Source organism: Emys orbicularis, chromosome 11, assembly GCF_028017835.1.
Source record: "Emys orbicularis isolate rEmyOrb1 chromosome 11, rEmyOrb1.hap1, whole genome shotgun sequence".
NCBI classification, from domain to species: domain Eukaryota; kingdom Metazoa; phylum Chordata; order Testudines; family Emydidae; genus Emys; species Emys orbicularis.
This window is the reverse complement of record NC_088693.1, coordinates 52,032,099-52,054,631: the sequence shown is the minus strand read 5'-3', so window position 1 is coordinate 52,054,631 and position 22,533 is coordinate 52,032,099. Positions and strand designations below refer to the sequence as shown.

Below are 22,533 nucleotides of genomic sequence, written 5' to 3'. Positions count from 1 at the left end.
GATGCTCCCATATTCTGGCTGATATTTTCCTATTCACCATTCCCATGTAGTGGATAGGTATATACTGTAAATGTATTACATACAGGCTGCTGAAACCATTAAAATAACATTAATAAGTGTCAAATGTGTCTGCTATAATACAGGATCAGGTTTATCAAATGCTATATCCACGTAACATTTTAAACCATGAAATATTTTATGTATTTGCTATTTTTCCCTACAAATACCATTGCAAACTTGCTGTTAGTTGTGTCATTCTAGGTTTTTCTTACACTTTCTCCAAGGATTTTTAACTCAAATGTATAACAATCATATCTATGCTAGATACATTTAAAGTAGACACTGAAATTTCAAGTAAAATGAACTGTAGCCACATCTACTGGACTCAATACGTGTCCCAACATCTAGATTTACTTTGATAAGTTATACAAATACATAATACATTCTTAAATAAAGGAGGCTCACAATATTAATTTGTGAACCTTTCCACATTATAAAACCACATTACAGGAATGTGTATCCACCTGTATTACTGTTTTAGATTGCAGTGTCTTTTGTTTTTCAGTCTCCACAGACTACTGTACCAGTTCTTAGGCTTTGGCTATGAAATCTCTTATTTGAATGAGGCAACACTGGTTATTAAGGCTTGTTTGTTTCTCTTCTAAAGATTTATTCTTTATTCTGATGCCATTTTCTAGAGTAGGATGACTATCTTGTATCTTCAGGTTCTGTTTTTATGACCTTCCTTTCTATGTTGTTAAAAGCTGAGTGAGGAAAGTCTTTTAAAATACCAAGGCCTTCTGCAAAAAAAAAAAAAAAAAAAGGGTGGGGGAGAAGAGGAAGAGGAGCTGTTAAGAAATATTGTGTTGAAATAAATGTCTTCTGTGTTTACCCTAAGAAAATGCCCACTGAACTACATAGATGCTGATGACATATCAACATTCACAGAAGACAAGATTCTGCCCCACCCTCCTCCCAAGGCATACCAGCCCTGAACTATATCAGAACCACCACAGTTCCACTATCAAAATATGGAAGAAGCCACGGAGATACTTCTCTATAACCCCCCATTCACCAGGAAGCAGAGCTCAGCAGTATTGCTCTCTGCATGAGCATGTGGAACATTCCTGGGTGTGGGAAGACCATGGACTAGAAGGTCCTCCAGCCACACAGACCCTTGTAACAGGCAGCAGGTTGCAATAGGGAGGGCTTGGGTTAGGATAGGCATGGATAGGATAGACACAGCATTCTGCCAAGTGCTCAAACAGCACAATAGTCTTAAGAGGAACCGCTACCATACACCTTGAAACATCTTATTATTATTCCTAAACCTTGAGGGAGAAGAGTCTCAAGACTGCTCTTGATATTATGCCAATGCACCAGTTTTACATGTAAAATGCTTTGCCAAAGCATAGGCATCCAATTCAGACTTCATAGTGGAAGAAGAAATAAATATTCTTAACAGCATTCGAGATTTTTCCTGTGTGCCTGTGTTAAACAGGAGAAACAGTGACCACAAGTCACTGCATAGAAAGGCTAGCAGAAACACTTAAAAGCCCAGTCTACAGAGTCAAAACAGAAACTCTGCTGTGGCTGAACCAGGTTCTAAAATGGTTTGGTCCAACCCAGAGAGATGGGGCTAAGGCCTTGGCTACACTTGCAGCTGTACAGCGCTGTGAGGTAAACCTGTCTTCGTACAGCTGAGTAGGGAAAAGCGCTGCAGTCTCTCCACACTGACAGCTGCCAGCGCAGTGGTGTGGCCACACTTGTAACATTTGCAGCTGTGTTGGGAGTGGTGCATTATGGGCAGCTATCCCAGCATTCATGTGGCTAAAACGGAGGGGGTGGGGTGGAGTGTGACAAGGAGTGTGGGGGAAGAGAGAGTGCTTTTTGGAGCATGTCAGCTCTCTATTTTGCAAGTTCCGAACTCCCGGCCCCCTGCTCATTCATTTACTCACTCAAAGCAAGCTGCAAATTGTTTGCTTTTCTCTGTGGTACGAGCTTTGAAACCGGCACTTCCGCATTCCTGCAGCTGGTCACAACAATGGAGAGGATTGGCCACTTGACAAGGTGATTAGTACAGCGCTGCAAGCGTTTACACTCACACCTGTGAGTCGTAGCCACTCCGCTGCAGCTGTTATTCCTCTCGGAGATGTGGAGTACCTGCAGCGGTGTACCCAGGGAGATACAGCGCTGCAAGTGCCCTGCCAGTGTGGACGGGGAGTGAGTTACAGCGCTGGGGGAGGCTTTACAGCGCTGTAACTTGCAAGTGTAGCCAAGGCCTCAGAAAGTCTGTTTGGAATATCATTTGGTCCCACTCACACAGACTGAGCCAGATCATGTTACAACCATGTTCCGCCACAAGAGAGTTTAACAGCAGTTGTTCTGCTTGGCTGTTTTGTCTGTGTAGATGGGTCCCAAGACTCCTGTCTTATGTGTGAATAGTTATTGCATCTCCTGCCCAAAGCATAACTGAAAACATGGCAATACTTAAATCTCTCATCAAATGTTCGGTATGTTTCTAGATTAACAAGTCATTCAGAGGTTTCAGTTGCAGCTTGGTTTCAAGGTATCAATCTGCAGACTGTGTTTAGGAACTAAATTCTTCTTTGAAAGGGATAAGTAGGTGTGTGGCTCCCCACAAACTTTCTGAAAGCCATCTGTGAATGGATGTTACGGGGCAATTTGTGGTGCTTTGCAATGGATAACTCTTACCTGAGGGCTGAGACTTTGCCTCACCACTGGAGTAAAGTCGGATCAGGTCACTGCACAGAGGTTTTCCTACGTGCTGCTCTCCATCTAGCGAAATGTGTTGCAACTGTCTATTTTGCAGATTTGACATTCGGAGATTCAGGGGCCTCTCACCTGAAAGAGGTCAATACTGAAATATTCAATATTAAGTATGAATCAAAGCAATGCTAGAAATCAAAATTAAGGCTAAAAAAAAAAAAAAAGGACACCACCATTTGATCAGTGAGAAAAACATTCTAGATTTCAACCATGCAGGAGAGATTTCTAGTACGTAAAATGCTGATCTGCAGGTGACCTCTCTTCCTCTCCAGGCTGCTAGTGCTGCTACAGATTTGGTATGGCTAAGCATCAGTCCCTCATTTTGCTCAAAAACACTTCAAGATCCAACTTTCCCTTCCATGTTGAGCTGCGTTAGTCACAGAATTTAAGGCCAGAAGGTACCATCAAGTCATCTAATCTGACCTCCTGCATACCACAGGCCACCAACACACTAAAGCTAACAATCAAAGTTAGACCAAAGTATCACAGCCCACAAGTGACTAGACTATCATATGCCACAGCAGAGAATAGAAGAGACCAAAGTGCCCCAATGCCCAAGGCTCCACTAGTGGCAGGGAAACAATTGAGACATACCCAGATAGTGAGTGACCCTCACCCACATGCTGCAGAGGTCCCAGTTACAAAAGTCTACATATAGAACATCTCCACTGAAGTCAATGGGGTTTCCCTAGAGTTACTGAGCAGAATTTGGCTCTATATCTGGTTGTATCATTTAGACCAGTGGTTTTCAAACTTTCCAGACTACTGTACCCCTTTCAGGAGTCTGATTTGTCTTGTGTACTCCCAAGTTTTGCTTCACTTAAAAACTATTTGCTTACAAAATGAGACAAAAATACGGAGTGTCGCAGCACACTATTACTGAAAAACTGCTTACTCTCTCATTTTTACCATATAATTATAAAATGAACGGATTGCAATATAAATATTGTACCTACATTTTGGTGTGATACTTGAGCCTGTTTTTCACTTGTGAGCCTTGTCTGAAGCCAGAGTCCCGGGTGGCAGGGCTCAAGCCCAAGCCCAAGCATGTAACTTAGCTTTGCAGGGCCCCCTGTAGCATGAGGCCTCAGGCAACTGCCCTGCTTGCCACCCCCTAAGACCAGCCCTGCACTTGTGATCCCTCTAAACCCATCCCATGACCCTGGGAGTCACAACCCCCAGGTTGAGAAACACTGATCTAGATGAGTTGACTACCCCCTCCAAGACCTCTGCATACCCCCAGGGGTACGTGTACCCGTAGTTGAGAAACACGGATTTTGACTGTAAGCTCTTCCAGGCAGGGATCTTGTCTTTACTTGCCTGCTTAGCTTCCTCCACACTGCTGATGCTATATGAATAACATCAGTACTAATAATGATTGCATAACACCAGACAAATTGGGTGGCAGCAATATCATGCCTGGAAGCTACTATACCTTGTCCATCCGCATTATCTAACGTCATGCCATTGGGGCTGTGCTCTTCTGAGCTTTGTCTGTAGTACCCTGTGGAAAGGCGTCTCTCTGAGTGTTGTAGTCTCTCTAACCCTGCTTGGTTACAAAGAAACTCCATCTGTTTTGCCATCACCTTTTCAGACTGCAAATAAAGCAAGAATATATATATATATGGATGTTGTTGTACAGGAAAAAAATAATACCAGCAGGTAATAAAGCAAGCAGTCTAGATATAGTTCTTTGTTGGCTCATATGTACACGTGTGCTTTACAGCTATCTCAAAACTATTAAGCAAACAAAATATTTTTGCACCCACTAAAGCAATGGAACACAGTGTCATTCAAAGTGCATAAAAACATGTGTTCTCTTTTAGCCAGTCTACATGATATTTCTTAGTTGTTACCTGAGGAGAACAAACTTTCTGCACTCTAAGGGTAGGTCTACACTTACCCGGTAGTTCGGCGGCTGGCGAGCGAACTTCTGGGTTCGACTTATCGCGTCTTGTCTGGACGCAATAAGTCGAACCCGGAAGTGCTCGCCGTCGACTGCGGTACTCCTGCTTGGCGAGAGGAGTACCGCGGAGTCAACCGGGGAGCCTGCCTGCCGCGTGTGGACCGAGGTAAGTTCGAACTAAGGTACTTCGAACTTCAGCTACGTTATTCACGTAGCTGAAGTTGCGTACCTTAGTTCGAATTGGGGGGTTAGTGTAGACCTGGCCTAGGACTGCAGTCTACACTTAGAGAAATTCCCAAATACAAGATCTGTCTCTTAATTATCAAATTTAGCCCTATTGGAATAAATGGCTCTACAAAATATTCCAACAGCAATGGCAACATCTGCTAAAAACTTATGCCAAGATTTTACCAGACATCTTGGAGTCTTTATTTTAGGAAATAGCAGTACACAAGTTTAAAAATCTGCCATTGTGAAAGTGTAGGATGACAGTATGTTTGTGGGGGATAAAGGTGTGAAATGTCTGTCTAGAAGATGAAGAAGACCTATACACCTCTAGAGAGTGAAATTAAACAATGTAGAGCAACGTGGGAGGGAATGGTGTATAAATGTTTGTCATCAACTTTAGTGCCAAGAAAATTTTAACTTTCAATATGATCATGTTCTCAAGACTGTGACTAAACATCTTATGGAAATAAAAATAATAAAAAAAAAATCCAAAAAAAAATCACCAGTTAAAAAAATGTCCGTTTCAAAGAGCCACACAGAAGCATACAAATAGAAAGGGAAGCAAAAATATGCAGAATTAGCAACCACAGATGCTAGCAAACTGTAAAGTTCATTGATTTCTCTTTGTAGGTATTTTATAAGTGTCTCCATTATGAATTGTCTCTATTAAAAAAGAAAGCGGATTCTTGCAAGGAGCTGAGCCTCTTTTAGGAGATGTGAAGCGACCTCAACTCCCACTGACATCTGTGTGCTCAAAAGATAACACTACAAATTAGCTGACAATGTAAAAGAGAAGACCACGTCCTAGGTTCTCCAGTAAACTGATGACATTTAGAGCAGGGAAGGAACCTGTTCTATATTTACTCACACCACTTTAGATATCATCGTGTTCTAGAGGAGAAACACAGAACCCTGACCTTAGGTCTTGGCAGATAGGTAAAGGGAGAAACAATTTTCTAACAGTTTGCTTTCAAGTGTATTTTAATCGACGGTCTACCTGAGGATTCTGTTAATATTTTACGAACTGAAACATTACTTTTATTTTTAAAAGGGTTTCACTTCTATGCGGCATGTACTGTACTATCGCATTTGTTCCCAACAGTAGATGGTGCATTCCTGCTCTTGTCTCAAGCCTAGAAGGTGAGATCCTTACTTCCTTGCAATGAATGAAGATAAAACTATAGAGTGTCATAACAGCTCCAAGAGTTAAACCCATATTAGCAGTGATAATATCTCAGCTAGCCCAGGTGATCTTTGAGAACTGGAGGTAATGATTTTAGTCATCAAAATATTATACAAAATCAACCTAGAAAGCAACTGTTACTATTCTAGACAGCATCTCAGTAGAAAGCTGATAGTTTCATGTGGTTTGTCTACCTGGGAATTAAGAGCTGCCAAATCTTCACTTTTGCCTTTGGCCAAGGCAAGTGGTACTTTCTCTTGTTGATAAAGTGTCTGGACTGTGTCCTGGAAATCAGGAAAACCATCCTGTTGAGCAAAAACAAACAGGGCATATGATTTTGTTTTGCTTTTAAAGAAAAAGCAATGTATCATAAGAGTTAAAAGAGAATATTCTTTAACTCTGGTGAAAAACTTGAACTGGGATTTAAGACTCTGAGGCTTGTGCCACGCCTAACACATCCAAGTAGAAATCCAGAGTAATGCCATTGACTTCAGTGGAGTTACTCTGGAGCTAAGCCAGTGTAACAGAGCAGAATTAGGCCCAGTATTTTGTGGTTTTCTTTTGGATTTAGCAGCTTGGTTTTTTTGGATTTTTTTAAAGAAATCAATGTTATAAATGCAGACTATTGCTCTAACTTTGACCATTTGCATCTGTAACATCCATGAGGCTTGCTGTACATGCAGAGTAAGACCTTGAGACTGATCTTAGATATACAGCCATGCATGTACTTGCCTATCTTACAGAAAACACAGTAGTAGAATTTAGTAGCTTAGAAAATTGGGCAAACCACCACAAAATTCAACATGCTGCAAAGACACACACAAACTATACTGGTCTCCCTGTAAAATGGTAGTGGCTTATCTTTATAAAGTCTCTGCATGACAAGCTGTCCACTGAAAAGTGAAGTAGCATGGACTTTGTATGCTGCAAGGAACAGTTCTGCTCTGCCAGGTGCCTGGATGCGAAGCCCCAAAAATTATTTATCCATCTCTAACTTTTATGACTTGCAAATCTCCTTCGTCTCTTGTGCATGGGAAAATTGCAAGTTCCATTACAGTCATTTTCTGTATGTAGCAAGGTTCAAGATTAAATATTCATGCAGGTTAGTGCTGTACAAGCAAAACTCATGTAAAGCAATGGAGATGCATCATTATTCACAAGAAAATGCAGCAGGGAAGAGAGCTAAATCAAGGGAGCAGGCTGGAGAAAGAAGTAGGATCTAAAAACAATGAAATTCATAACTAGGAGATCATAGGCCCCTTGTGCCAAAGTAACATTTTTAGGAGGATTACAGGCAGTGCCTATAGCATGCTAGGTACTCACACACAGGAAAACAGTGCCAGCCCAAAGAGTTTATAATCTAAGAAAGGGAAAGGTAGCATCCCCAGAAGAAAAAAAGATGTAGAATGATACACCTCCTCTGACTAACAAAGGAAAGGGGAAAAAAGATAGAAATACCTAGTGAACAGGGAAGCCTGTGCAGTCAGTGGCCTACGCAACAGTGACCAGACACGTCTGTGTCACTGTGAATGCTGTCAGGAGGTCTGCTTCCCCCTCACAGTGCAACTCCATTCACTTCAATGAGGTTACTCTCGCTCCTTGAGAGGAGAATCAGCCTCAGAGTGTTTTACGCAGCTCTACCCCTCCACACCCCACCCCAATTTCCCCAACGGAAAAATACAATCCAATGAGTATTTACCACTTTAGAACAGTGTAAATTATCCATAAAACCTCACCTGGAAACAGAAAGATGCTGGAAGTGCACTACAAAACACTAGCTACTTCTACACTTAGACCTTAGTTTATTGTGGGGTGGGAGTTTTGTTTTATTTTTAAGAAGAGACCTCAACTCTGCCTTTGAATGCCTTACATCCATATGTACATGTAGCTGAAATTTTGAATATGGACGTACAACAGCACCAATGATGTAATTTAGTGGTATAAAATGTGCTTGCATATATTTACACCAGCAATTGTACGCCAGTGTAAAATTGAAGTCTGTTTTTCAAAAGCAGGCCCACTGAGTACATATGGTTTCTGCTGCTTTGTGTTATCCTCACATACATTTCTTCAATAGGCAATTGGATTCTGGATCACCTTTCCTGAGATGTGCCCCTACCACACTGTTCTTTTGTTCACAAAGACTTATGATATAGGAATGGATGACTAAGAAAGAGGTAGCAGGTTAGACAATTCAGTATGACATCCATCCATGGCCTACTCCTAGCTAAGCATGCCTCTCCCCATTCCTCCTCCCTACTGTGTACTAGGGGTCTGCTCCACACAGCACATGTGTTTCTTCCATGCTGCTCGGTTGTTTTTAAAGTGGTTTCTTATAGCAGATGTTCTCAGTCTCACATGTGTACTTTCTTTCCCGCCAATGACACTTTTCTTACATGAACAGCAGATTTTAGTGCTTCTGTTCTTTTGATCGGGCGAGAAAGAGAAACCCCACACCTCTGATCTTGGTTCTCTTTTCAACCTGCCTGGCAATGGCGTAGGTGGGCATCTGTCTTCCCTCTTCTCTCTCCAGAGCCGGCACTGACTGCAGATGTTTCCTCTGAGCCTCCTCTTTAGTCTCGCATTCCCCTCTGGGTCTCCTACTCCCACTGAGCTTTTTGAACTTGGCTGTCTCAGGCTCTCCCACTCCCCCACCTCTGTTTTAACATTGCCACTCACTTGAAGATTCCTTTGTTATTACCAGCACATGGAAGAGCAATAACTTTATAATTCTCCTCTTCTTTCCCCTCCTAGCTGTCAATACTATATGTGGAAAGCGAACCTCTTCTCACACAATTTAAAAAGGCAGAAATGAGAACGAGTAGCCACTCTCTCTAGGCCATTTGCGCGATATACCTGTGACCTGTTTTGTTTTCTGAGTTGCTGCCACAGCAGCTCATTGCTTTGCGCAGCATTACCAGTGACTCATCAGAGATGACAAAATAAGGGGTGCCCCCCCTCCGCCATATCCTTCACAGAATGAGATGGCTGCTTAGTGGGAGAAGAGAATGCTGTTTGCATCTTTACTCTTCCCTACTGCTCTTTTTCCAGAAGAAATTTAAGAGCCACAGCACTTTCTTTTTATTCACTCTCAACTCCCATCCCAAGTAACTGCATTCCTTCTCTCACTCCCTCTATTCCTTTAGCCTGTTGTTTTCCTAGAATCTCTCTCTTTTCTCTACACTCAACTCCCACAGCCTCGCTGCCCACTCTACCAACAAAAAGGGAAGGGCACACGGGGGAAGAGAAAGGCTTTTACAGGTAATCTGATGTAATTCGTGGTATTTTGTTTCTTTGTAATGCTTGTGTGAATTTAGTGCTTATGAAGAGGAAGGATTTGCAAGAGTGGCTGGAGGCAGGCAATGTGTAACTTTGCCCACACAGCCCTGCTGGTACACCTACATCAAGCCTAACCTGCAAAATCCCAGATTTTTTTTTTTAAAAGGTCACTTTGCCTGTTTCTGAAAGCAGTCATTTACACCCATGCAACGTGAGGTATGAAACACTTTTAAGTCAGCATATTGGCCTTTCACACTGCACTTTGCAGAGGTATGACTACCTAATTGGCAAGGCAATGGCAAATCATGCTCCAATGTTCCAATCCTGCCTCACGCAATAAGTGAAATTACCTTTTAAAAAGAAAAGCCAAGATCAGGCCTGATGTCTCCACAAGTGAAAAGCCAGAATACTAACCCACCGTACTTCCTCACTCTCTGTATTCAGAGATAGAAGATGCAGCAGTACAACTTTCAAAAGCACGGATGGACACTATTTCCATCCAGTATGGAGAGAGAATTCTGCAATATTTGCTACCATGTTTCGTCATACTTCCACCTTTTGTTAGAAAAATACTGCTAACAAAAAATAAAAGGTCAATAGAGAGAGATATGTTTCCCCAATAAAATAACCCTGCAAAGGAAATGTGTAGTGAAACAATCTAACTATATATTTTTGAAAAATTAATATAACCTGGAATGTAAATTAGAGCCACAACTCATTAACACAAGTGAAATAACTGTCCTGCCACATAAATGCTATCTACAATAATACAGAACTCCCAAACATACAGAAAAACGTGGGGTAAAATTGGGCCTCACCACTTTGTCAGTCATTCTGTATTAGTCGGGACTATGTCCTCTTTAATGAAACAATGTTTTGCAGCGCACAGCAGTAACAGGAAAATTCAGAAAAATATCATTTTGTAGACTGAGGACATTCAGTTCTTCAAGGGGGAAAAAAAAAAAATCACGATTGAACTATTAGCCTTTTAAAATAAGTAGAAAGAGAGTGAACATATTTCTTCTGAACTATTGCAATGAAACAGTGAACAAAAAGCCTGAAGGTTCACTACTCTGTAAATACGAGAATACTTTCTCCTAGTGGTATGTAAAAGTCTCCTCTCCCAAACAACAGCCTTCCAAAGAACAGCCTAAAGTTTCAGCTTAAATCTACTATGTTTTTCCATGTTTCCATTTTTCCCCATAAAAAAAAAAAATCCCCCCCCCCGCTCCTTCCAAAAAATCACTCTCTCATGGCTTGTCATTTCAGTTGCTTAACCATTGTTAACTGCTACTGAGCAAAGGAAAAAAATTCCTAATGGTGAGATCTCAGACTGTGGAATAGTCTAGCAAGAGAAGCAGTGGAAGCACCACTGCTTGAGTAATTTAAAACTAGATTGGGCAAAAAACATTGGAGAATATACTATAGGGAACCACAGTACTGTATATTGGCCATGGATAGTGATGGTGTAGATGACTCAATAGGGCTTTTCCTAGCTCTAAATTCTGGGTTTAGAATACTAAAAAGCCAAGACAGGTCAAAGTGAATCCCAACACAAACACAGAATTACTGGCATGGGAGCTGTGAGTAAACCTTCAGAGCACACATTTACACAATTCAAATTACTGTATATATTTTAAGTGCTGTCCAGGGCTGTAATCCATGTGTTGCACAACAAAATGACCAGGGTGCAATATGACTAAATTTTAAAAATGCTTTTATTTATATCTGGCTTTCAAACTAACTTCTCATTTTCAAGGAGAAAAAATGCACTTGTTTGAGTATTTGCCACATGAGACTGGCCGTTGCTTAGCTAACAAATGTAAATCCTTGCACTACTTTGAAATAGTAGATTTTACATATGACATATCATTCCTCAATGAAGGAATTAAATATGAAAAAAGTGCTATTTCAGTGTATTGCAAACCCTTACATTACAATTACATGAAGAAGAACATACCACATACCTCCATGTTACATGCTATTATAATGCAGACCCATACTTAGCACATCGTAATGTACTATACCATTTATTTTAGTAGATGATATAAGGAGAATTGTAGCTGCATCAGATGATATCCAAGCAGCAGTGAAAAGGCTAATCAGTTAAAAAAAAATATCATAAAAGAAGATGAGCCAGTCATATTGGATACTTATCCATATCTATGTAATGAGCTATTTAAAATGGACTTAATTTACTTTCCAGCAGCAGAAACTTAAGATACTTAAGACTTTAAGTAATCCTTAAGGTACTGCATATGCTGTCAGTCTGACCTTGAGAATATTTCCTCTTAACAAAGAATTTCCAATAGAACTTATGTTTAATTAAAGTTGTGTGTAGATGTGAATTTATATATGTGTGTGTGTGTGTGTGTGTGTGTGTGTGAGAGAGATGCATGCAGACAGATATAAGTACACACACGATCTGTGCGTGTATGTGCTGATAGATACATTTTCATTTGCAATTGATTTCTCACTTATTGACAGTTTTGGTGATTTAGTTATAGGCACATATGGCCCATATCCTGCCATCAATTCCTATGCAAAACTCTCAATGAAATCAATAGAGAGTTCTGCATTTTGGATTTGATCCAAAGCCCACTGAAGTCAATGGAAAGACTCCCACTGACTTCAGTGCAATTGGGCCCTACAAGAAAAAAACTGATGGGAGGATATTGCCTAGAGCTTGCAGTACATTTTCCAATGGGAAGAGTCCCACTCACACATGGAAAGCAGAATACTTGGACTAGATGTTCCATGGGGATCACAGGGCAGAATTCTGGCCTATGTTTTTATAATCTAAAGAAAACCAGTCCAATGCACTTTCTATATATTTAACTTTTTTAAAAATTAAAAATAGGATACAAACAACAAGTATCTGAGTAATCTATTTGGTATTTATTTTTCCTAAATTAATATTAATACTATGACAGAGGTGCCTAATTAAAAGTAAAAATTATTTTCTCTAAGTTTACAGAACTATGTCAGAGCCTTATAAGAATTTCCCTGAGCCACAGAAAAACAAAATAAAAACACACAAGACAATTGAGTTCAATGGAAGGAAATCTCCATGAGGAACCTCTGATAGCTTCCCCCACATTGGTCTCTCAGGGGTGGGCAGGATTTGTCTCCCAATCTCATGGCCCAAATCACAGAGACTGCAGAAAAAGCCTGAATATCCCTTGGGATCTGCAGCAAGCCCTCTGCACAGCGGTGGCCATACATCTATGTCAGCTCTGCCCCAACAGTGCAATTCTCCGGTCCCTCTTCCCCTACTCCACCTAGTATTTTCCCCCTCTCCACACACAGATCCCTGGACCAAAAAGGAAGAATGTTATCACAAACAAAATGGATACCGCTATACAAAATTGTAAGCCATCAACAAATCGTAAGCCATCAGCATATCAAGTGCTCTCTAAACTATTTCTTTTAACAGGTTCTCTAACTTCAGGGCAAATCAATTTTTTGAATGTAAAACTTGGCATGTAGGAGTCACAATATCATACCTCTAGCTTAATTCTCTTCGGTGACAGTTCATCTCTATCTCCACATTTAGATCTAGAAGAAAAAAAACACACACAGTATTGATAAACAATATAAATATCCTGTCTTTACATATAAAAAGAGAGCCAAATTTATCTCTGCTATAACTCACTAGATTTAACACCATTAAAATCAAGGGTGAATATGACCCAATGAGTGGGGGAAAACATTAATTTAGGGCCCCATCCTGCAACTCTTAACCACCCAACTGATACAGTGGAAGTCATTGGGAGTACTCGGCAAGCAAGGATTTGCAGGATTGGGCACTCAGACAGGAAAGCAGTTGAAACTCAACTAAGGGCAAGAAAGTCTGGTCAACACGATGAGGTGACAGAGCTGAAAGGTCTACTGTTTGTGCTGATCAGCTGTTAGGTAGAAAGGGCATTATTGGAGGAAAACAAGGGGAATGGAATTGAGGCAAAACCAGAAAAGATCATGCAGTGGGACAAAAAAAAGGCCCCCCAATAAATTAGCCCAAATTAGGGTGAAATTCAGCCCTGTGCAGAGGAGTAGCACAAGGTGCATGCATCACTTAAGTCCTCAATAAAGCAGTACGTAGGCCTATGTGCTGGTGTTTTGAACAGAGATGAATTTCACCTTAAAGCAGAAAGTTCCAGCATGATCTTTATGACAAAGTGCCCTTTGGCGTCTGTTACCCAGGATGGGAGAAGACGCTAGCACAGTCGGGCATGTGTATTAAACAATATTCTTAAAAAATTCCTGAAAACATATGAAAAATATATTTTCAACACTGTGTGTAATATCCGAGAGATATCAACTTTTGATAGTAATATATAGAATATACTGAAAAATATTAGTCATATCTATGGACATGTTTTGTAAAATGCAATTATTCTGTAATACACAGATAATAACCTGATATAAACACATATCCTGTTTTCCGCTGCTTGATTTGATAACTATTTTAAAAAGGGACATTGTCCATTTAAATTTGGTCCCAAATTATTAATTTTTAAAACAAGTGTTTATAAACTACCCTCAACTACCTTTGTCTTTCATACATGCTCTGGGTAGGCTGTTTAAGCCCTGACGATTTATATTAACCTTGAAATAACAAATGACTCAAAATTTAAAATGCTTGCTTCTTAGAGATGGTATATTGAAGGGTACTGTATATACGGTTACTGAATCTGGAGAACCAAAAGGTTGGTGAAAGGATTAAAATAGCTCCATGCCAATAAAAGTGATTGTAACAATATGAAAGGTTCCATGGTTTACACGGTATTACTGATGATTTCTATTTTCCATATGTATGTGTTCTCTCCCGCCTAATGTAAACATTTTGCTAGCTGCAGAGGAGGAAGAATGAAAAGAGATTTCTAATGCTTCACAAGAAATTCTATTAAACGGATTACTTCATAGAAAATAAAGTTCTCCTGAGTTTATTAAAGCTTACTTGGTGGTCCTGTAAGTGTACTTGTATGTAACTTCTCGAGAGATCTGCCGAGCCAGCGCAAAGAGTTCATCTCTCCTGGTTAACAATGCATTATCTTTTACACACAGCTGAGCGGCTGCTTCGTTAACTGTTAGCTGGAAGTTAAACACACAAAAATATTCTTGACTTCCTCAAAACATCACCTATTGACCCTTGTAAAAGTATCCAATTGTGTGACATGATGACAGATTTCAACACTGAGTCACATTACTTATAATTTTATAATGAATCTGGAGGATTTCCTCAAATTGTGAATACTCATCCTTTCCCAGATACTTGCCTCAGTTATAAAGAGACATAAATATGGTAGATACATTTAGTGTTCTTTAAAGTGTTTATTATAACTCTCTCTGATGTAAGCTACCTTTTCCTCACTCCAATGTTAACTAAACCCCAGTATGAAACAGCACCGCCTAATGTTCAAAGATTTGGCTCCCAAAGATTATTTTTTATAAATGCCAGTGCAGAAGAACATGCACAAGGCTTGAAAAATCCACTTGACAGTGGTGCGTAGGAAGATTTCCCTGATGAATGACGTGTAAGCCATCAGTTTCTGCAGAATGTAAACGGTCTTATAAAAAAGTATGTTTCTCACCCTTATGCTTGTGAAAATTATATCTGAACGCAAATCAAATCTAAACCAATGCAGTGATGTCTTCCTGAGCCTGCTGGGACACCATCCCAGTGTCTCTGAGGCTGCCCATAGCTTTACAAAGCAGCAAAACAAAATTAACAAGGCTCAAGTCAGTTTCACTACTGCTATGAAATCATGTAGGGCAGTGGTTCTCAACCTATTTACCATTTTGGGCCACATATGAGGCCCACAATGTGTTATGTGGGCTGCATCCAATACTACCTGTATGACCCTGGGAGCAGGACAGTAGGCTTGCAATTACACTGAAGCATTGGCAAAAACTATGAACAACTTGTCACCCGCTCCTCCCCACTGGTGCTTTATACCTTGGTATCTAGGAAGCCATCCCCACATCTCTCATGAAGACCCCTTCGTAAGCAGACCTTTTAAAAAAAAGGTTGCTTTAAAGGATGAAACTGGTCACACAAACTTTTTATTCATCAGACAAGTTTATTGGCTTCAGTTGGAAGTTCTTTGGAAATATATCTTAAAAATTATCTTCAATTCAATTAGAGTCTGTGACGTGGCCTGTTTTGTGGATTTAAAGAATATTAAGAAGCGGACCAGTCCCCAACTAAATCATTCCAGCCAGGGCTTTGTCAAGCCTGACCTTAAAAACCTCTAAGGAAGGAGATTCCACCACCTCCCTAGGTAACCCATTGGCCTGCTAAACCCAGGGTTGTGAGTTCAATCCTTGAGGGGGCCATTTAGGGATCTGGGGCAAAAATCTGTCTGGGGATTGGTCCTGCTTTGAGCAGGGGGTTGGACTAGATGACCTCCTGAGGTCCCTTCCAACCCTGATATTCTATGATTCTATGACCTCAGAAGTAACTACTGTTCATAATTATATTTCTTAAGCATATTTCATGTACTCAGTGTGAATTTACACTAAACTACACTATTTACAATATAGACCTGAAGACCCAGGAGAGGCATTCTGGCCTAGCAGCTACTGCACTACATATACTTAATAGATAAACTACATGTATTGTTTGATCCTACAGTCACTGAAAGACCAAACCGCTTACTGAAGTCAGATGCACTAGAGTGACAGGATCAGACCCATTTTATCATGCAGTTACTATATATTGTTAACACAGCAGACTGTATTAAAATCATGAGTAAGACAGTTGCCTAGCAGACCAGAAAACTCAAGGGGTGATTTTAAAAAATAAAATAAAAAAGAAACCCACCCTATATATTCTTTTACAGAAAGATTACTGCAAAACAAATAAATGGAAAGGGAAGAGATTTATGAATACAACACACATATAAAATAACTGATATTCAAGTGTTAATCTCTGTATATTGCTTTTCATTTACTATGCTTTAGATATCCTTTGAGGATCATTCTTCACACACAATGCTTACTACTTCAGCATCAATATGTTATTCATACTGTACACTTGCATAACAATTCACATTACTTCATAACTGGATATAGTCTTAGAAGGTTGCAATAATAAAAAAGATTACGAACACTTTTGTTTACTCCTGGCAAGTGCTTTATCATAATACTGAAGGATAGCCAACTATTTGGTGGGTTTTTTTGGGGGGAAGGGGGGGGGAGGTTTGTTTTTCTTTCTTCTCTTAGTCAGTTTCTCCATGATCACTGCAAACCCAGCCTTATTGAGCCAGAAGTACATGTCATGGCTTCCTCCCTTTTCAATAGGCAGCAGACTGCAGCTAGCAGGTAGAAAAAATCAGTGCTGTGTGCCACAAAATGAGAATCCCTTCCTGGGAATTCTAATTGTAAAAAGCAGGGATTTCTAGCAACCATTCCAATTAAGTATACATTTCCATCAACAAAGTTAGAAGATTCCCCTGCCACACAGACATAGAGAAAATTAAATATAAAGTCTCTCCCCCAGCTCCTTTAAGTCAAAAAAAGTAAATAACCTAAGTGAAGTCAGACAACATATATTACTCATTTTTGCTATTCCTGTGTTTTCTTCACCCCATGATTTTCTTGTGTTTTACACAGTCATACAAACACCAAATTATTAAATACACAAAGTTACATTTGTAAAACGGAGCTGAATCAAACACCTAAGAGTCACCAAATTCAAGGGTATGGCCAAAACAAGCTTCCTTTAATCCAATCCATTGTGCCTCAGTCTCATAGCCCCATATTTGGAAACCTGTGCAATACTGAGACAATGGGATAGGTTAAAGACAGTGTTTTAATATTAACTCAGAACTTCCTTGTTCTGAGGGTTTTATGTCAGACCTTAACATTAAGTCAATGTTGGTTTTAGTTTTTTTCTTTTTTCCTTTGTAGATAGTCATGATTAAAAAAAACCCCAAAAGCCTACTTTTTGGAGAATGCCTAGCACCCACACCTCTCTCTGGCTTCTACTGACTGCTCAGCACTTTTGAAAGTGCACCTGACATGGTAAAGAATGAGAGGTCTGAAGAGGAGCCCTGTGTAAGCTTCTCTCTCTAACCAACAGACGTTGGTCCAATAAAAGATATCACCTCACCCACCTGGTCTCCCTATTATTACATATTAACAGAAAGGAGTGAATCCTGCCTCTCTGCAATTCCTCACCATTCTGTTTAGCTTGTAGTGTCAACATACAACCACATCATTCGTTGTAGCAGCTCCTTCAGAGCCATGCTCACAAGACAACTTAATGTTCAGTATGGGAAAAATCCTCTCCTCAACATTCAACCCAAGAAACTCAGCTGGATGATGGGGAATTCTCCACAGGAAGAATCCCCTTCCCAGGCTTCAACGCCTCTCTGCAGCTGCTACTCCAGACAGAAGGCTAGAATAGAGACTGCAAGCCTTGTGTGCCTCTATTCTATGAGACGGAAGAGAATGAAGGATCACTGAGGATCCACCCAGCCCCAAATCCTGACTGTGCAGCAATGTACACAGATCTCCCAGAGCCTGCAGGGATTGCACATGCCTGGCAGGGACTCTTCAAATTCTGTCTCCAACGTCGGTGCACTGAGACTGCACTTGGCCTGCAGTCATAGAGTAACAGGACAGGATTTGCATCTGTATGTTGGATGACCTCATAACACTGAGCTACGCATTTTCAATGTAGTGCACAAGTAGGAATTGCACTGCTAAATGGGCATGTTAGACACATAGCCAAATCGCCACAAGTTCCATCAAAATGTATCACCAATATGTAGTAAAAATCCCTATGAGAAGTTATTACTGGTGTGACGTTGCAGTCTATATGGTTTTATAAAAATATGGTAATGAGTGAATATAATGTAACTGGAATATGCTTCATGCAAAAGGTCTCTTGTAAGGTATCATTACAAAGCTTATAATCTGCTGAGTGTGATCATCTTATTTGTATAAATGTACCACTCTTGTATCTGAAACTAGAAATATGAAATACAACTCTGAGGGCCTATTGTAATTATGCGAAGTGTGAGCCATTAATGGTGGTTTGGAATCTTGATGACTCCCATTAACCAGGACCATTGTCTGCAGATGGGTGTGTTTTACCTATAAGTCTTCCTGTATACGTGTGTGCTGGCAAGTGGGCAATGAAGTTTTGCAGTGACATGTGATCATGTCACCTGAACTGGAATCCATCTTTAACCTGGTGTCTTTCTATTGAGAAAGAGGGGATGGGAACCCAGAGAGGGACAAAGGATTCCCGCCTTATGCAAAAGATATATAAAGGGGTGGAACAGAATAAAGGGGGAAGAGGAGCCATCATGAAGAATCCCCTAGCTACCACCTGAGTTGGAACAAGAGCTGTATCAGGGGAAAGAATTGTGCCCAGGCCTGGAAGGTATCTAGTCTGAGGAAAAAACTTACTGAAGCATCTCTGAGGGTGAGATTATCTGTATTCAGTTTGATTAGACATAGATTTGCGCATTTTATTTTGTTCTGTCTGTTACTACTTGGAACCACTTAAATCCTACTTTCTGTATTTAATAAAATCACTTTTTACTTATTAATTAACTCAGAGTATGTATTAATACCTGGGGGAGCAAACAACTGTGCATCTCTCTCGATCAGTGTTATAGAGGGCGAACAATTTATGAGTTTACCCTGCATAAGCTTTATACAGGGTAAAACGGATTTGGGTTTAGACCCCATTGTGAGTTGGGCATCTGAGTGTTAAAGACAGGAACACTTCTGTTAACTGCTTTCAGGTAAACCTGCAGCTTTTGGGCAAGTAATTCAGACCCTGGGTCTGTGTTGTTGCAGACGGGAGTGTCTGGCTCAGCAAAACAGGGTGCTGGGGTCCCGAGCTGGCAGGGAAGGCACGGGTAGAAGTAGTCTTGGCACATTAGGTGGCAGCTCCCAAGGGGGGGTTCTGTGATCCAACCCGTCACAACTGGGTATGTGCAATTGCTTCTTAAAAGTAAATATTAATTTTAACTGAGCGTGGTGTTTTTTCAAAAACACCAAGAGGGTCTAGTTTACATTATGGATGACACACCTACAAAAACTTCTTTTTAAATTGTCATTTTAAGTTACAGAAATGAAAACAAGTGTAAAACCAGTAAGCTTCTTTGGCACGCCTGTAATGTGAACATAGCCCTTCCTTTTGGGAAGTACACCTCATGACAAATCTCAAATCAGACTGAAATGTTGCAATCACTTAACTGTCAAGTGGTGATGCAGCATTCATTATATCAACACTTATCTGGCACTGCTTTAGTTTATGTTTATTCTTCTGTAGTACCCTACTTGAGCACTAAAACACCAATTCCCAATAGAGACAACCCTACTGCATTACAACATATACAGTTACTAGCTTCCAGAAAGAAGGCTAGAATGAAAAAGGAGTACATGTGTGTGTATGTTTAAAGCAAGGTATGTAAGCAACTCTGCTATTCTTCAGGCATCCAAGGACAAACCCTCAGGTCAGAGCCTACTCTTCACTGGGGCTATCCTCCACCCCTGCAGATGACATCAGCACATACTTTTTACAGCCTAGGCAATCACCCCAGATTACCTGTACTGTGCCCAAGGAAATGCAAAGGTTTTACAACTAATCTCAAACCCAATCCAGAGAATAACTAGGTCTTGTGGGCCCTTGTCTGCAGAATTCCCTCTGCCTCACACCAGCTATACAGTGAGGCCTAGAGCAGAGGGAAGGCAGTGGAGCTGTATTAATCAAGCCAGGTAACAAGGTCACCTGAAACAAGCAGTTTCAAATATATACAGAGGAGACTTTACTCACTCTCTAAAAGTGGAAAGAGGTACAGAAAGGCAAGACTGGTCTGGAGAGAGGCCCAGCCTTTAGAAGCCTTTGTATAACAATGATTTGCTGTTTAAAAGGTTGATCTGTTCATTTCTATTTGTTCATGTCTTCTAAGTCTCTCTGAAATAGATCTCGGAAGATGTGCATTTTAAATCACTAGTGCAAACACATACAAACACAGGAAAGGTTTCCTATTTCATCCCATAACTCAGTGGCAGTGCTGACTTGCACAGACACACACACACACACACACTCTTCTCATTATATAATAGGAAGTGAAACAAGTGTCCATAGGAAAACATCATCCTACCATCTAAAAAGGGGGATGGTAACGGGGAAAGCTCATTCCAGACTGAGTTATTTTTACCTCGTGGAGCGTGAGATGTTTGCCATCCTTTCTTTTTGAGTCAAATCTGCCATATATTGCACTGTATTTCCTAATCTCCTCCTCTTTGCGAGGGTCCTCGTCATTCATCTCAAAAATGTGACCAATCATCTTTGCCAGCTTCTTGTTTGTTTTCAGTAACTCCTTTACCTCATTCAAGTCACTTTTGGGCAGGGAGGGAACCATACGTTCCACGCATTCGGCAACTGACAGAGCAGCCGCAGCATCTAGAGTCTCAGTGTTGTCCTTTGGTGAAGCTGGAGAGCCAAGGTCAGCAGGGGAAAGGCTGTGTTCGCTCTCTGTAGTGTGGTGACCTTGCCAGAGTCTTGGTTCATTGCCACTCTGCAGCGGTAAGTTTCCTACCACATCAGATTTGCCCGCACCCACACTTTGCACGCATGTGGTGGCAACACATTTTGGAATCTTCAAGTGAGGCTCCCTGGTATTACTATTCCTTTCGTAACTAGGGCAGGATATTCCCAGCCAAGCAGGGGACCCTTCTGGTAATTTATAGATTGGAATGCTACTGACTGGTAAGGAAGTGAGAGGCTGATTAAAAAGACCAGGGTTTGTGACCCAGTCCCTCAAAGCCTTTTGCAGTCTTCGGACATGAAGAGGCTTGCTAGCCATGCCGACAAGAGCCATTATCTCCAAGAACTCCTCTTCGCCTGCTTCACATAGCTGCTGCACATCATCACCTCCCTGCTGAATGAAGGCATCGAAGTAGAATAAGAGATTTGCTTTTTGTAATATTCGATAGAGTTGCAACTCCCCAAGGGTTCTGGGTAAAGCTGACGCCATCACAGATGATAGAACCTGCAAAGAGTAAGAACGTTAATTACAAAATAGTCTTTAAACTACAAAATCTTACTCATATTCCTAAACCTAAGGATGTTAGAGAGACAAGATAGGTGAGGTAATATCTTTTATTGGACCAACTTCTGTTGGTGAGAGAGAAGCTTTCAAGCTTACACAGAGCTCTTCTCCTGGTCTGGGCAAAGAAGAGCTCTGTGTAAGCTCGAAAGCTTGCCTCTCTCACCAACAGAAGTTGGTCCAATAAGATAATATCTCACCCATGGCTACAACACTGCAAAGACTTCAGGTTATTAACTCAGAGGGGAGGATATTCTTTCTCGTTATAAGATCTTTAACAGTACAAAGAAAGGTGTTGCATTTTTCCCTTTGACCAACAGGCATGCTATTGGATAAGGCACTTTCATTTTTAGGGATGAAAATCCATGGCTGAAACATTTCTGAATAAAGCTCAATGGACCCCCATGCTGTAAAGACCTCCCATTTTCAAACAGAGGGGGACCTAGTGCCTGCCTCTGCTCATTTCAATTTTGGCAATATCACCCAAAGGGACAGAGAGAGGGACTGACTGATTCTCTCTCTCGGTTAGCGAAGTACTGAAGAATTCAGGGCTGTTCAAGATGTGGATTTAAGCTGTAACTCTGCCTGGTAACTAATAGGCAGCCCATACATATTATACTGATGTTCATGCCCTTGACATGAAGCCCCAATCAGTAAAAGGGCTGCTGCATTCTGAATAGTCCCAACATGCAGCCCCACCTCCACGCTCCATGGAAGAAGTGATCTACTTTCATATCTGCAGACAGAGTATTTGTATTTGTTTCAGTATAGGGAAAGGGGCATCCAAGTCCCTTGTTACCCATAAATCCTGTGAATGTTACTGCTGATAACCAGCAAAGCCCTGGGGAATTTCAATTTTTTTAAAATTATAAATATCAAATCAAACGTTAGTTTTACAGATTCAGTGGGGTAGTTTCCAGTATTATTGTTTTAAGCTAAATCATTGGTCATGAAAGGCTGGATTGCATAATTTATAGTCTGCTATGGAAGTACTGGGACTACAATGTGAAACAGGACAGCTAATATTCTTCCTGATCTCCTCTCACTCAGCACTTTAAAATGGACAG

At 40.7% G+C, this 22,533-nt stretch overlaps 1 protein-coding gene across 2 annotated transcripts; it reads right to left on the bottom strand.

The window, feature by feature from the left end:
* Positions 1 to 634: 634 nt before the first annotated feature.
* Positions 635 to 21,409, bottom strand: NAB1 (NGFI-A binding protein 1). Of its 2 annotated transcripts, XM_065413710.1 has the most exons (7): positions 20,576 to 21,409; positions 14,347 to 14,480; positions 12,893 to 12,944; positions 6,302 to 6,412; positions 4,226 to 4,385; positions 2,716 to 2,865; positions 635 to 800 (listed from the first exon to the last, which is right to left on the bottom strand). In XM_065413710.1, exons 1-7 carry the CDS (start codon positions 21,392 to 21,394, stop codon positions 709 to 711), a joined length of 1,518 nt encoding a protein of 505 aa, XP_065269782.1. In that variant the 5' UTR covers positions 21,395 to 21,409; the 3' UTR covers positions 635 to 708. The 2 variants fall into 2 exon arrangements, with proteins under 2 accessions (XP_065269782.1, XP_065269783.1); XM_065413711.1 differs by lacking the exon at positions 6,302 to 6,412 and having other exon boundaries at positions 20,576 to 21,394.
* Between the last annotated feature and the right edge of the window lie 1,124 nt (positions 21,410 to 22,533).

What these genes read in the sequence shown, in the direction of transcription:
- NAB1 (XM_065413710.1), bottom strand. Translation starts at nt 21,394, where the DNA reads ATGGCGTCAGCTTTACCCAGAACCCTTGGGGAGTTGCAACTCTATCGA. An exon ending in AACATCTCACGCTCCACGAG is followed by an intron (nt 14,481 to 20,575) that starts GTAAAAATAACT and finishes TTTAACTTCCAG; the next exon opens with CTAACAGTTAACGAAGCAGC. An exon ending in AGATAATGCGGATGGACAAG is followed by an intron (nt 2,866 to 4,225) that starts GTATAGTAGCTT and finishes GACCTCTTTCAG; the next exon opens with GTGAGAGGCCCCTGAATCTC.